The sequence below is a fragment of the Molossus molossus genome, unplaced genomic scaffold (genome assembly GCF_014108415.1).
Source record: "Molossus molossus isolate mMolMol1 unplaced genomic scaffold, mMolMol1.p scaffold_m16_p_21, whole genome shotgun sequence".
Classification (NCBI taxonomy): domain Eukaryota; kingdom Metazoa; phylum Chordata; class Mammalia; order Chiroptera; family Molossidae; genus Molossus; species Molossus molossus.
Genome location: NW_023425357.1, coordinates 496,610 through 512,628, shown reverse-complemented (window position 1 = coordinate 512,628; position 16,019 = coordinate 496,610). Strand labels below are relative to the sequence as shown.

The 16,019-nt window shown below is 45.2% G+C and overlaps 1 protein-coding gene across 1 annotated transcript; it reads left to right on the top strand.

Moving 5' to 3' along the window:
• The first annotated feature begins 790 nt into the window (after positions 1-790).
• On the top strand, positions 791-7,693 carry LOC118638219 (zinc finger protein 883-like). Its single transcript, XM_036273874.1, has 2 exons — positions 791-1,070; positions 4,821-7,693. The coding sequence occupies exons 1-2, from the start codon at positions 1,037-1,039 to the stop codon at positions 6,989-6,991; spliced, it is 2,205 nt and encodes a 734-aa protein (XP_036129767.1). The 5' UTR covers positions 791-1,036; the 3' UTR covers positions 6,992-7,693.
• Positions 7,694-16,019: the final 8,326 nt, after the last annotated feature.

Here is a 16,019-nt window from a genome sequence, read left to right as displayed (position 1 = left end):
CAGCTGGGGACTGAAGCTCTGCGACGCCTCTGATGAGACCCCTCGCCGTGGACGGTTCGGGGACGGCCGGGTCCGGGGCCGCCTCCACGCCCGCTGCTCCCACGCCGCGCCGCCCGCAGAGTCCGCCGGCGGCGGCCGCGCTGAGGCGCCCGGCGGAGGTGAGAGCGCGTCCCCGGCCTCCGAGCCCCGAGCCCTGCAGCCCAGGCCCGGCGTGCGGACCGGGAGGAAGGCTGAGTGCGGAGAGGAGGGGGTGGCTTCCGAGGGGACAGCGAGTCCACGCGGAGGGAAAGGGTTATTCGTATCTGATAGTCGTGTCCTTCTGGGTGCCTCCGAGTGACGCGAAGAGCAGAGGCCGGCAGGGAGGATGTCAGAGCCTCACTCGGGCCTTCCCTGGCTGTGGGGTCCATCCGAGGGCCGGGTTGTGGCTGGTGGTGTTTGAATTTGTCAGCACTCTGGGCGAGTAGGGAGAGATGTCTGTGATGTGGGGCAGGGAGGAGGCAGATCTGTGAGAGTGGAACTGTGGGGACTGAAGGGTTAGACAGGTAGCGGGTACAGAATGGTGAGCACATGGGTAGGTCGTGTGAGCTGATGGCCCCGAGGCCCTGGTGTGGGGACCAGGTAAAGCAGGAGCCACCTTGGGCTGTGTCTAGCAGGTACAGCCTGGGAGACCCCAGGGGAGTGGCTTTGCAGGAGGGTTGGGCCCCGTGGGCATGGCCCTCAGCTTGGATGGCGTCTGTGTGTCCCTACTGCCTGGTCCTGAGGGCTGAACACAGTCACTGTGGGACCCTGAGAAGTAAGTAGACATCAGTGTCCTCAGGGCCTGGTGTGTCCTCTGTGGTAGGGAACCCAGGAGGAGGAGGAGCAATGGTCATTGTGTGAAGTGATGAGCTGTGAGCTTCTCAGAAAGCAAAGTTTATAGTTTCTTCTGTCCCCACCTTGACAGGATTATGTGACCTTTGATGATGTTGCTGTGTACTTCTCCTGGGAGGAATGGAGGCTCCTTGATGAGGCCCAGAGATACCTGTACCACGATGTGATGCTGGAGGTCTTTGCACTTGCTTCCTCTCTCGGTAAAATTCTCAGTCTCACCAGTGACTTGGACTAGGCTCTGTCGTGCCTCACCCTCCTTTTCCTAGCGGGTGCTCTGTCCTTCTCACATGTGGACCACAGGCACTGCTTCCTTCTTTAGCTGGCTGTGTTTCTAGGGTGGGTGGTTTGCACCGCTTTCTTCTCTGTGCTGCAGCCCCAGAACCTGCTGCATTGAACTCTCCTCATAGGGAAGGAATGCAGGGAGCCTAATGCCTTCCACTATGCATGGTCCCTCCCTGGCCAGGTCAGTGTGTCCAGATTCATGGTACTTCTTCTAATTGCTTCCTTTAGCTGACATTTCCTAAGGTCTACCTGTTTCAGGAATGACAGGCATTGTCATGGTCACTACTTACCTAAACAATGTGATGATTCGATTTATATATATATAGTGTGAAATAATTGCTATAATGAAGTTAATGAACACTTCTATCACCTGTTACAATCAGTTTAATAAAAATAATAGTTCTTGCCCTGGCCGGTTTGGCCCAGCGGTTAGAGCATCGGCCTGCGGTCCTGAGAGACCCGGGTTCGGTTCCCGCTAAGGGCGCGTACCTCGGTTGCAGTTTGTCCCCGGCTCTGGTCAGTCGTGCGGGTGGCAGCCACTCGATGTGTTCCTTTCACGTCGATATCTCTCTCTCTCTCTCTCTCTCTCTCTCTCTCTTCCTCACTCTACCTGAACAAAAAAAAATGGGTGAGGATAAAAATAAATAAATAAATAAAAAATAATAGTTCTTAAGATATACTTTCCCAGTAACTTTTAAGTGTAAAATACAGTATTATTAACTGTAGTCACCATGTTTTACATTAGATCCTCTGAACTTACTCATCTTATAACTGAAGGTTTATTTATACCTTTTGACCAATAGCTCCCCATATCCTTATGTTCTAGGCCCTTGACATTCTACTTTGTTTCTGTGAGTTCACTTTTTGGTTTAGATTCCACATCTAAATGATGTCATACAGTATTTATCTTTCTGTGAGGATTAACAACAAAAGACCTTTTTTTCTATTGTGTGTTCCTGGTACCATTTTAAAGATTAGTTGGCCATATATGCATGCGATTTTTTTACTGGTTTATTTTATTCTATTCCATTTCTCTGCATGTTTGCTTTTATGTAAGTATCATACTTCCCTGATTATTGTAGCTTCATAACATACCCTGAAATAGAAACATCAATATGAGAGAGAAATATCGATTGGCTGTCTACTGCATGCACCCTACTGGTGATCAGGCCTACAACCTGGGCATGTGCCCTGACTGGGAATCGAACCAGTGACCTCTTGGTGCATGGGTCGATGCTCAACCACTGAGCCACACTGGCTAGGTTGCTCCTTTATTTTTATTTTATTTATTTATTTTATTTTTATTCTCACCCGAGGACATTTTTTGCATTTATCTTCAGATAGAGCAGAAGGGAGAGAGGGGGAAGAGAGACAGAAACATTGATGTGAGAGAGACACATCGACTGGTTGCCACCCACACAACCCCAACTGGGGCCGGGGACAAACTGCAACCAAGCTACATGCCCTTAGCAGGAACTTGGGACTCTCTGGTCTGCGGGCCGACACTCTAACCACTGAGCCAAACTGGCCAGGGCTCCTCCTTTATTTTATTTTATTTTTTTACCCTCACCTGAGGACATTTTTCCATTTTTTTTTGTTCAGATAGAGTAGGAGGGAGAGGGAGAGAGAAACATTGACATGAAAGGGACACATCGAGTGGCTGCCACCCACATGACCAACCAGAGTCGGGGACAAACTGCAACTGAGGTACACACCCTTAGCGGGAACCAAACCCAGGTCTCTCTGGACCGCAGGCCTACACTCTAACTGCTGAGCCAAACCAGCCAGGGCTGATGTTGCATTTTTTAAGTTTTGATGTTTTGTTCACATTGTTTGTCTCAAAATAATTTTATTTTCTCTCTTGATTCTTTAACTCACTGATTGTTCAGTAATATATTGTTTAGTATCCACATATTTGTGAAATTTTCAGCTTTTATTCTGCTAATGTTTTCTAGTTTCAAACCCATGTGGTTAGATAAGATTCTTATTTTGATTTCAGTTTTCTAAATTTGTTAAAACTTATAACCAGCCCAGCTGGTGAGGTTCAGTGGTTGAGCATTGACCCATGCACCAAGATGTCGCTGGTTTGATTCCTGGTCAGGCACATGCCCAGGTTGTGGGCACGATCCCCAGTGGAGGGCATGCAGCAGGTGGCCAGTCAATGTTCTCTCTCATCAATGTTTCTATCTCTCTCTCCCTCTCACTTCCTCCCTCTTAAAATCAATAAAGAAAACAACTTTCTTTTTAGAAAAGTTTCTGTCTGGACTTGATATATTTACGTGGTTTTCCTGATTTCCCTGAGGTGTCTCTTTGTGTTCGCTTGGAGCTGACTGAGCTTCTATAAAACAATTAATTTGAATTCTTTGTCAAGCACTTTATTGGCTCACTTGGTGGAAACTTACTGCGTTCCATTGATGCCATGTTTCTTGATTTTTGTGTGTTTCTTATAGCCTTTTGCTGATGTCTACACATTTGACGGATCGGTCACCTTTTTTTGCTTGTGTTTTTGTGAAAAAAATCTTCACCTTGAGGTGGTTGCAAGGTCATTGGCATTCAGGGGGTGGCAGTTCTGGCCGTGGGGAGGAAGCAGCCACACAGTCACAGTTCAGCTGTGTCTGCTGAGGTCAGGGATGGCTGATATTGTAGGTGTTCTCAGTAGCCTAGGGTTATAGGTGAACTCACAGATATCTGGTCATTTTGCAACCTTGTAGGGATAACAGCAGGACAGTGTTCTATCAGACTAGGAATGTTTTCCATTTAACCCATATTTTGTTAACATTGCCAGTGCTGAACCCCATTTCTACTTTCCCTTCCTTGCTGTTTCTACTTTGCTGACTAGTTAATTGTACTACTTTGTCGTTTTTACTCTGGATCCTAGCTCATAGAGAGTCTCCACCTCTCTGGACTTTGTATCTCACACATTTATCTTTTCTTCTATTGCTCTGCAAAATGGGTCCATGCTTGCCATGAGATAGGTACCTGTCCTTAAATTGAGCATGAACTGCAGCTACTATGTTGCAATTGTCTTTCCCTTGGTTTGGACATGTGCTTCTACATATCCTCACGTCACCACAGAAAACATCCTACGGAAATCTTTTCTTGTTTGTTTGTTGGGGGTGGGGGGTTGTTTTGTTAATCCTCACCTGAGGATATTTTTTACTTTGATTTTTAGAGAGAGAGGCAGGGAGGGTGGGTAAGGGTAAGGAAGGGTGAGAGAGATAGAGAAGCATCAATGTAAGAGAGACACATGAATTGGTTGCCTCCAGCATGCTCCCTAACCAGGGACAGAGGTTGAACCTGCAAACCACGTATGTGCCTTTGACCAGGAATTGAACCTGAGACCTTCCTGTGCATGGGCTGATGCTCTAACCATTTAGCTACAGTGGCCAAGGACCTACAGAAATCTTTTGGCAGAGGAACAAATTTTCGAATATGCCTGCTTTGTGTTATACCCTATTCTTGTGACCTTTTCCTCATGAGGACTCTACCACTTTTCCTACTTAGGGGTGCAGGCAAGCCCAGTAGCCTCTTCCCCAACCAGATTTTAATTTTCTTCATTGAAAAATATCCCATAAACTCTTGTCTAAATGTGACAAATACGCATTTATGCTGTTATTTCCCCTTTCTTATGGTCAGCATATACTTCACCAGCGTTTGTTTGTGTTTAGGTTGCTGCTGTGGAGCAGAGGACACAAAAGCACCCCTTGAACAGAGTGTTTCTGTAGGAGTGTCACAGGCCAGCACCTCGAAGGCAGCTCTGTCTTCCCAGCAGACCTACTTCTGTGAGAGCTGTGGTCCGGTCTTGAGAGACACATTCCAGTCGGCTGAGGCCCAAGGAACACCACACAGCCAGAAAGTGTTCAGGTGTGGGGTTTGTATGAAACAATTTTATTTTAGTGCAAACCTCCAAAAGTACAAGCAGCAGCACCTAGGAAAGAAACCCTTCAGAAGCAGTGTGGACAGGGCCCTGTTTGTGAAGAGCTATATATTCCATGTTTCAGAGAAGCCCTTTACCTGTGATGAAGTTGGGAAGAACTTTCTGGTCACCTCAGAACGTCTCCAGGAGCAGACCAATCCCACCAAGGAGGGGCCCAACAAAACTACACCATGCTGGACAACTGTACAAAAGAGAAAAATTCATTTCACCTGGGGAGAATTTAAGGCAGTCTTCCACCCCAGAGACACACGTGCTCAGGACCAGGATGTCCACAGTGGAACACAGTGTATTGTGCGACATGAATGTGGGAAAACATTCAGATATCAGTCCTCATTAGTTGTTCACCAGCGAGTTCACACAAGTGAAAGGCTTCTTGTGTGTGGCAAATGTGGCAAATCTTTTAAGCGAACCACAACCTTTGATCAGCATCGAAGAATTCATTGTGGGGCAAGGCAGTGTAAGTGCAGCAAATGTGGGAAGATCTTTAACCAAAAATTTGTCCACATTTATCCCTGGAGAAGTCATACTGCTAAAAAATGTGACTTGTGCCGTGAATGTGTGCAGTCTTTGAGACGTAGATCCATCCTTATACAACAACGGACAGTTCACTCTGGAGAAAGGCGTTATGAGTGCACACGGTGTGGGAAATCTTTTAGAAGAAAATTTTACCTCATTCTACATTGGAGAGTTCACACTGGAGAAAGGCCTTATGAATGTAGTGAGTGTGGGAAAACTTTTACCCATAGTTCAATACTTATTCTACACCAGAGAGTACATACAGGAGAAAGGCCTTTTGAGTGTAGTAAATGTAGGAAATCCTTTACCAGAAGTTCGATACTTATTCTACATCAGAGAGTACACACAGGAAAAAGGCCTTATGAGTGCACTGAATGTTGGAAATCCTTTAGCCAACAATCTTACCTCACTCAACACCAGCTAGTTCATAGTGGAAGAAAGTCTTATGAGTGTAGTGAATGTGGGAAATCTTTTACCTCTCGCCCTGGCCTTCGTTATCATCTGAGAGTTCACACTGGAAAAAGGCCTTATCGCTGTGATGAATGTGGGAAATCTTTTCTATCTGGTTCCACCCTCAGTACTCATCAGAGAGTACACACAGGAGAAAGACCTTATCAGTGCAGTGAATGTGGTAAATCTTTTACTCGAAGAAATTATCTTGTTACACACCAGAGAATTCACACAGGAGAAAGACCTTTTCAGTGCAGTGAATGTGGGAAATCGTTTTCATGTGGTTCCAACCTCAGTAGTCATCAGAGAATACACACAGGAGTAAGACCTTATCAGTGCAGTGAATGTGGGAAATCTTTTACCCAACGTAATTGCCTTCTTACACACCAGAAAATTCACACAGGAGAAAGGCCTTATCACTGCAGTGAATGTGGGAAATCTTTTCTTCGAAGAAATTCTCTTCTTATACACCAGAGAGTTCACACAGGAGAAAGACCTTATCAGTGTAGTGAATGTGGGAAATCTTTTTTATCTGGTTCCAACCTCAGTAATCATCAGAGAGTACACACAAGAGAAAGACTTTATCATTGTAGTGAATGTGGGAAATCTTTTAGCAGGAACTCAACAATGATTCGACACCAGAGAGTTCACACTAGAGAAAGGCCTTATCCATGCAGTATATGTGGGAAATCTTTTATCTGTAGTTCCAAACTTCATCATCATCAGAGAGTACACACAAAACAAAGACTTTATCAGTGTAGTGAATGTGGGAAATGTTTTAGTAGGAACTCGACAATGGTTCGACACCAGAGGGTTCACACTGGAGAAAGGCCTTATGAGCGCAATGAATGTGGGAAATCTTTTATCGGTATTTCCAAACAACGTCATCATCAGAGAGTTCACACTTGTGAAATACCTTATGAGTGCAGTAAATGAGGAATGTTGTTTAGGGATAGTTCCAAATTTAATCAAAACCTGAAATGTCACACTGGAGAAAGGCCTTACGAGTGCTGTGAATGTGGGAAATCTTTTATATGTTGTTCCAAACTTTGTTATCATCAGAGAGTTCACACTAGAGAAAGGCCCTAGAAGTGCTGGAAACGTGCAATTTTCTGTTCGTGTACCAATCCTGGAGGAGCTTCTTTCAGGAGCCATTTGTCTGAATTGAAACTCATACACCTAAATATGTACAGTGGGTACATTCCCCATAGTTTCATTTGCACTCCTGACTTGCCGATGGGTCTTCCTAGGTTTAAGTTGCTACTAGATTTTTGTGGCTGAAGTCCTTTTATGTTTACCATCTGGCAGTGCCACCTACTTTGCCAAAAGGGCCAGGGCTAGTTCCACATACTTTGTAACAGTGAACACCCTAATGTGTTCAGGGATGCTGACCTGTGGTCTCACATGTATTGTCACAAGCTAGGAATAACCTGAGCCCTTAGAGATCAGCTTTCCCTTAATGACTTACTTAGAAGTGGACCTGAGTCCATGTGTGGGCCCAGAGGATATCATGACTTCCGCTTGCAGCTTGCAGAGATATGACTACCTGTTCTCACATAATACTTGTGATGAGGTTTTCCATCTTCTAGTTCATGAACTTTAGAAGTACCTGCTGCACACTGCTGTGGTTTGTACAGATATTAGGGCCTTACCTTTTATTTTTTAAATATTTTTATTTCAGTTTTAATTTTTCTTTTTTTTTAATCCCCACCAGAGGACATTTTTGCATTTATCTACAGATAGAGTGGGAGGGAGAGAGGGAGGAAGAAGAGAGAGAGAGAGACATCGACTGGTTGCCCACCCACACGACCCCAGCCAGGTCTAGGGACAAACTGCAACCAAGGTATGTGCCGTTAGTGAGAACCGAACCCGAGACTCTCCAGCCCTCGGGCTGATGCTCTACTGCTGAGCCAAACCTGCCAGGGCTGACCAACTTTTTAAGGGTCTGAAACTTTCTTTGCTTGTGAAGGGACTCTTTAATGGCATAAAATAATTTGCCAGTTTTGACCAAAGTTCTGTCGCTGCCCACAGCCTCCTTGATTCTTATTTGGATGATATGTGTTTTAGGAGTCTTAGAGATGACCCTGATGTTGGGGTAGGTTATGAGGACCTCAAGTACTTATAATAGTCACATGATTTTTCTTTCACCTAAAATAGATATTGCAAATTATACCACCACTGTCGAGGGGATATCTTCCCCCAGTCTACAAAAAGTCATGTACCTTGACGTCTGCAATTTACTGGGTTAGGGTCATTGATTGAAAGACTGGGTCCTGCCCTGGATAATTTTTCTCAGTGGTTAGAGTGTTGGCCCACGGACCAAAGAGTTGCAGATTCAGTTCCGGTCAAGGGCATGTACCTTGGTTGCAGTTCGATCCCTACCCCTGGTTGGAGTCATGCGGGAGGCAACCAATCAATGTGTCTCTCACATCAATCTTTCTCTCCCACCCTCCCTCTCACTCTATCTGAAAATCTTCAAGTGAGGATTTAAAGGGAAAAAAAAGAAAGACTGGATCCAGGGGAAACTGCAGTGGGTACAGAAACACTTGCCTACTAGGGATTGGAGGAAACTGCAACCCACTAGATGGATTGTGCCTCTTCTAAACATGCCTCCAGACCTAGCAGGTTTGGCTCAGCGGTTAGAGTGGTTAGAGTGTCGGCCTGCAGCCCAGAGAGGCCTGGGTTTGGTTCCCGCTAGGGGCACGCACCTCCATTGCAGTTTGTCCCCGGCCCTGGTTGGGTCGTGCGGGTGGCAGCCACTCGATGTGTCCCTTTCACGTCAATGTTTCTCTTCCTCCCACTCTGTCTGCACAAAAACTGGGAGAATGTCCTCGGGTAAAGATAAAAATAAAATAAACGAGCCTCCAGAAGTGCTTTTGCAATAGTGACTGCTTATCAGTGTACACCAACCTCTGGACCCTCCAGGGCATGTTTATCTTGTATAGCTAATGTCACCGTCAGAAAGTACGAAAATAATCAAAACACCTTTGTTCCCATTGAGGCAATACTGACCTCTAGAGGGCACGAGGAGAGAGATGGTGGAGTCAATATAAGGTGACCATACCTATTTTCCAAAATAATTGGGACATAGTTGTTTTTAAAATATGTTTTTAGTCTGGCCAGTATGGCTCAGTGGTTGAGCATCGACCCATGCACCAAGAGGTAGCCAGTTTGATTCCCATTTAGGATACATGCCCAGGTTGTGGGCCTGATCTCCAGTGGGGGACATGCAGGAGGCAGCCAATTGATGTTCTCTCTCATTGATGTTTTTATTTCTCTCTCACTTCCTCTTTCTCTAAAATCAATAAAGGAAAAGAAAAGAAATATGTGTTCATTGGTTGTTTTTGTTTTGTTTTTTTATAGAGGGAGGGAGAGAGTCCTGTCCAGTTTGGTTCAGGGGTTAGAGCGTTGGCCTGCAAACTGGAGAGGGAGGGACACACATTGATCAGCTGCCTCATGCATACCCCCTACTGGGGATGGAGCCTGCAACCCAGTCATGTTCCCTAACTGGGAATCAAACCCAGAACTCTCAGTCCATAGGACGACATTCAATCCACTCAGACACATCCGCTGGGCAAAGTTTTTTTTTTTTTCTCTCTTAATTTTGAGACATTTAAAAAACTTCAGTACCATTTTACATATGCTATTTGCATATATTTAAAGTATACAGTTTGATACGTTTTGACATAGGTATGAGCCTACAAAACCATAATCATAGTCCTGATAATGACCATAACAGTCCATTAGAGTGAGGTTGCTCCAATGCCACACAGCCTATGTGTGCAAACTGAAATACTTCAACGTAAATTCTTATAAATGCCTCAATGGTAACAAATTGAAACTTAGGAACAACCAGTCACAGATGACCAACTATGCTCACCCTAGTGAAGCAAGTACTTAAGCTATAGCTAATCAAATATTTGTCTTGCGCTACTTCCTTTCTGTTCAACCAAAACCTTTCCTGTGGTCTGGTTGAGTTCTGCCTGATTGGAATTGACATTTGCTCTAATAAAATCTTCAAAATTTTAATGTACCCCAGTTCATCTTTAAATAGAACAAAGTACCTCATCTGTCACAAGAATACCCACCAGGCTCTTGCTTTTTTTTTTCATCCTCACTGGAGGACATTTTCGCATCTATCTTCAGATAGAGCGGGAGGGAGGAAGAGAGAGAGAGAAAAAAACATTGATGTGGTCTTGGCTGGTTTGGCTCAGGGATTAGAGTGTCTGCCTGTGGTCCAGTGAGACACAGATTTGGTTCCCGCTAAGGGCATATACCTCTGTTGCAGTTTTTCCCTGGTTCTGGTTGGGTCATGTGGGTGGCAGCCTCTCGATGTGTTCCTTTCACAATGATGTTTCTCTCTCCTCTCCCTCTCTATCCAAAAAGATGGAAAAATGTCCTCAGGTGAGGATTAAAAACAACATCCATGTAAGAGAAACTGACCAGCTATCTCCTAAACACCCCCTGCTGGGTATCAAGCCCCAAGCCCGGGCATATGCCTTGAGCAGAATCTAACCCTGACCTCTCTGTCCATGGGATGACACTCAATCTGCTAAACCACACCGGCCAGGCCACAGATTTCTTTTCCTTAACTATCTCCATCCAACGTCTCCCATAACTCTGCTACCCTGGCAGGCATTTTCAGGGCATCCCCATACTCACGCGTTTGTCCTCAAGCCTCCAATCCTTGTGCCAACTGTCCCAAAGCATGAGTACTTAGCTATCCTGGAACATCCCACAGCAAACCCACTTTCTCCCCTGGCTTTAGTGGGTTCCTCAGAATCATGCTTTCAGCACCAGTTGTTGAAGGAAAGCCCAAAAAATCTAAATTCAGGATTGCTTCTGAAGAACTGACACATAGCCTTATTCAAATATATAAGACCTTTAATCAGAGAAACTTACACAGGCAAAGCAGCTGCTCCCAGTGGTGTCCAGTTGGGAATAAAGCCACATCCTCCTAGGACTGGGCCTCTTTTTTATACGTGGTTAACAGTAAAAGCATATTGGGGAGGGGGGTGTGGAGATAAACCACAGAATTTATATGCATATAAGCATAACCAATGGACATAGACAACAATGGTGTGAGGGAGGGGGCGGGATTGGGAGGAGAGTGTTAATGAGGGAAAAGGGGAAACATCTGTAACAAAAATAAAATTTTTTTAAAAAGCATATGATGAGCAGTCACGTAGATCACCAGAAAGAATAATGCATTTCCAAGTTAATAGATAACATCAGGCAGTTATCCACACTCTGTACATCTATTAACCTCCTTCACGGGCCTGGTGTTTATCTTTGGTTGGTATTCCAGTTTTCTCAGTAATCAGCCAAACTTGAAGCTCCTGAGAGGCAAAAAGTCGCAGATGGTTAAACAGAATCCAGCATTTTCCTGGACACCTTACTGCTGGAGACACATTGCATCTCTGAGCTCCCTACACATGAGAGAGACATTTTCATTCCAAAAGGTGGAAATGAGAAAGAAGGGATGAGGTGTCCAAAGCAAGTTCAAATTCAAGCAAGGCAAACCTCGTGAGATCATATGGCTCATAAACAATGTTCTTTGGTTTGAAGCCCTGCCTTCCAGACCCACTGGTACAGTGGTCCTGTCTTCACAGCGGCAGTGGACAAGAGTCCTGCCCCAGGGATTGAACTGTTGGTACAGACACTCTTGTTGGTTCCATCCACAAGACATTGAAGAGAGTGTTAATGGTGTGGTCCATTGTGCTGGAGGTGGGAAAAGTAAATGGATTTTATATCAGTTTTTAAAATACGAATGGCAGCCCTGGCCGGTTTGGCTCAGCGGTTAGAGCGTCAGCCTGTGGTCCAGAGACCCGGGTTCAGTTCCCGCTAAGGGCACGTACCTCGGTTGCAGTTTGTCCCCGGCCCTGGTTGGTCGTGTGGGTGGCAGCCACTTGATGTGTCCCTTGCATGTCGATGTTTCTCTCTCTCTCTCTTCCTCTCTCTCCCTCTGACTCTGAACAAAAAAATGGAAAAATGTCCTCAGGTGAGGATAAAAAATAAATAAAATACGAACAGCAGCTTGGCCCTTGTGAGCTAACGCAGATGGTTGCAACATCATCCTTTTGCCAGGGTTGCAGGCTCCATCTCAAATTGAATTAGGACGCATTCTGCATGACAGATGACGCTGTCAAGTCCTTTCACTGGAAGACTAATTCTGTTTATTTTGTACATGCATGTAATGGGTTTTTCTGCTTAGCCATATGGAGAGTGAGGTTTGTCTGTCTTCAGAATTTCTTAGTGGGTTGCCTGTGAGGCACATCACTCTCTGGCTTAATTACTTAATAAACTGTTTCTGTCTCTACTACCCTTGTAGGAAGGATTTCTGGGCTGGGGAAAGATTTTGCTTGTAGTTCCCCAACAGTCACCACCACACACCTGATGGTAGAGACCAAACCTCCAGCATCCAGCTCATCAGTAGGGAGTGACATGTAATAGTATTGCACTTGCCCTGGCCTGTTGTACAGTGGTTAGAGCATCAGCCCGCAGACCAGAGAGACCTGGGTTCAGTTCCCGCTAAGATCACATATCTTGGTTGCAGTTTGTCCCTGGCCCCGGTTGGGGTTGTGTGGGTGGCAGCCAGTCAATGTTTCTCTCTCTCTCCCTTCTGCTCTATCTGAAGATAAACGCAAAAATGTCCTTGGGTGACACCCTGGCCAGTTTTGCGCAGTGGTTAGAGCATTGTCCTGCAGTCCAGAGAGACCTGGGTTCGGTTCCCACTAGGGTCATGCACCTTGGTTGCAGTTTGTCCCCAGCCCTGGTTGGGTCGTTCGGGTGGCAGCCACTCGATGTGTCCCTTTCATGTTGATGTTTCTCTTTCTCCCTCTCTCTCCCTCCCACTCTATCTGAACAGAAGATGGAAAAATGTCCTTGGGTGAGGATGAAAAAAATATATATATCCTCGGGTGAGGATAAAAAAAAAAAATAGTATTGCACGAAGAGCTGAGGAAGACCTTATGAAGTGCGCCATTGGCCAGGATGAACCCTGTGGGTATTGTTTTTTGTTTTGTTTTGAGCGAAGGGAGGAGAATCTGTTCTGTTTAAAGATAAACTTAAGTACATTAGAATTTTGAAGATTTTATTTGCGCAAACATCAATTCCAGTCAGGTAGCACCCAACAAGACTACAGGAAAGGTTTTCATTACGCAGAAGGGAAGTAAAGCAAGAAGACCTTTTGATTGGCCATAACTTCAGGAGTTGCCTCATTTGAGAGAGCATAGGTGATTGTCACTGGTTGTTCTTAGGTTTTAATTTCTTACAGTTGAGGCATTTACAATAATTTACTCTGAAGTAGGTATTTCAGTTTGCACAGGTAGGCTGCGTGGCACTGGAGCCAGCTCACTCCAATGGCCTCCTTGTTTCACTGCAGTTCCAAGAAAATGCAGCAGGTGGCGTTGGCTTCCGTGTCTGGAGCCCTCACAGGACTCTTTAGCAGTAGGGGTCCTGGGATGTGAGTCTTTTCCCATTAGCCAGCTTGGTTCATTGCACTCATCAGAGGGTATTCACTAGAAACCTTAGCTCTGCTGCCCTCTCCAAGGGTGCACACTGACAGCCCTATGGACTGAATCAGGAAGCAATAAGGCCTTTTCTAGAAAACTTCTGGTTTCATCTCTACACTGCTCCTGTCTATCAGCATAACCTAGACTCCAGGTCCTAGAGACATAAGAAACGCTACTTCTAAGCCCCAAACCCAAAGCTATTGTCTCACTTTGGAGGTGAGGCCCAAGAATCAGTGTTTTGAGATACCCTCAGGTGGTGTAGATGTAGAGTAAAAGGAATTCCATCTCTTGTGGTTCCTGTTTACAGGGCACTCAAGATCGTGTAAATAACATAAATCTCCCTCGCTGGTTGTTGGAATTCACAACTGAGGTTGTAAAAGATTAGCAGGGCATGCTTTTTGTTGTTCTGTATTGACTTGAGAGGGAGAGGGAGAGAAACATCGATGAGATAGAACATCGATTGGCTGCCTCCTGCATGCCCCTCACTGGGGACTGGGCCCACAACCTAGGCATGTGCCCTGACCAGGAATTGAACCAGTGACCTCTTGATGCATGGGTTAATGGTCAACCAGTGAGCCACACCAGCTGGGCAGGGCATGCTATCTTAAATTTTTTAAATTAATATATTGAATCTTCAAATTTCTATTGTTTATTACTGGATTACTACTACTTTATGAACAAAGTGAAAGACCTCTTGAATTATTCTACCTGGTGAAAAACAATGTTTGAAAGTGTCCATTGCCCTGGCCGGTTTGGCTCAACGGTTAGAGTGTCAGCCTGCGGTCCTGAGAGACCCGGTTTCGGTTCCCACTAAGGGCACGTACCTCGGTTGCAGTTTGTCCCCAGCCCCGGTTGGGTTGTGCGGGTGGCAACTACTTGATGTGTCCCTTTCATGTCGATGTTTCTCTCTCCCCCTCCCTCCCATCCTATCTGAACAAAATATCAAAAAATGTCCTTGGGTGAGGATAAAAAAAAAAAGTGTCCATTTAAATGGGTTTTGCACATGAACAGACTGCTGTGTGTGTGTTCAAATGTGCCTATATTATTTTTACTACAATAAAGTAACAATTTATCAATCTAAATTGACATTTTCTACCTTAACAATATATTTGGGAAAACCAAATCATTGAGGAGTTGGAAGTCTGACTTTTGCATATCCAGACAAGACCTGGGCTACATATTGCCTTAGAAATGAGCAGTGAGAAATAATCCTCCACAGGGAGAAGCAGGAACTCAGCCTGGAAGGTTCTTTCTAAATCACTTCTGTGGGGGTGCAACTCTGTGTCCCTATTAGCCCCCATTGTGCTTATGCCTTCTCATTACAGGCACAGTGGTTCCATAGCTCCTCACCATGGTCCCCACCACCCCACACTCTGCACTCCACCTGGCTCGCCCCGTTCCTTGCTGTCCCTGCAAGATTCAGTCTCAGATCACATGAGGCAGTGTCTTGAAGTACCTACATCCACAGAGGAAAAGCACACACCAGATGCTCTTGGGGATGCAAAAGCAGGGAGAGCCCGATATGAACCCCGCCCTTCAAGGGGTGCCCAGAGACCCATTCAGCTGTTCTTCTCAGAGGCCCCACCAGTAAGAGACCAGCAGTGATTCCAGGTCCCAGTGCAGCTTCCTGGGTTCAGGATATTGGAAAAACGACCCCAAGCAGTGGTAAAATGCACGAAAGGTAAAGTATCTATTGGTGATAAACAATTACAGAAAGGATGAAAATTACTTGAACTGTTTAGAAATTGAAAACTCCTTAAGAGATATGTGTCAGGTCAGAGGAAGCAACTCAGAACCAAGAGTGTCTGCCCTGGTATCTAGCTGAGGCCACTAGGTGTCTCCAAGACCCCAGAAGATGCACAAACAGCTACCTTTGCTCTGGCAGGTTGGGATAGTAACCTCCAACCAGCTAGCACTCCATCTCTCAGGCATCTGGCTTTGCAAAGTCTCCTGCACACACTTAATTAACCTTTCGGCCTAACACCACGGGACACCAGAATTTTCAGCTCCTTCTCTGAGCAAGTCACCTTCGTGGTGGGAGAATATACAGTTCAGAAATTGGCAAACACTACAAAGCCGGGAGTTAAGTGATGGAAATTTTCACTATGTAAACAAAAACCTAAACATATATGGTGCTTGTGGACATGACATTCAGGATGACACAAACATTTTCAGAAAATAAGAAACAATGTACTCACTATACAGAAAAAGGATGATTCTATATGAGTGCAAGTCTAACACGTTTTTGCTTCAGGCTCTTATTTGTAAATGGGAAAGGAAATAGCTTTAACTGAGAAAGAAAAATAGACAAATGATATAAACAGAAATTTTACTAAAGATGTAAAGGTGGGCCCTGGCTGGTGTTGCTCAGTGGTTAGAGTGTCAGCCTGACCAGAAGGTTATGGGTTCAATTCCCAATCTAAGGCATGTACCTAGGTTGCAGGTTTGCT

Bases quoted from the DNA above. Each gene is read 5' to 3' on its own strand.
- LOC118638219 (XM_036273874.1), top strand. From the start codon at position 1,037: ATGCTGGAGGTCTTTGCACTTGCTTCCTCTCTCG. The intron at 1,071-4,820 runs GTAAAATTCTCA...GTTTGTGTTTAG, and splicing joins TGCACTTGCTTCCTCTCTCG to GTTGCTGCTGTGGAGCAGAG.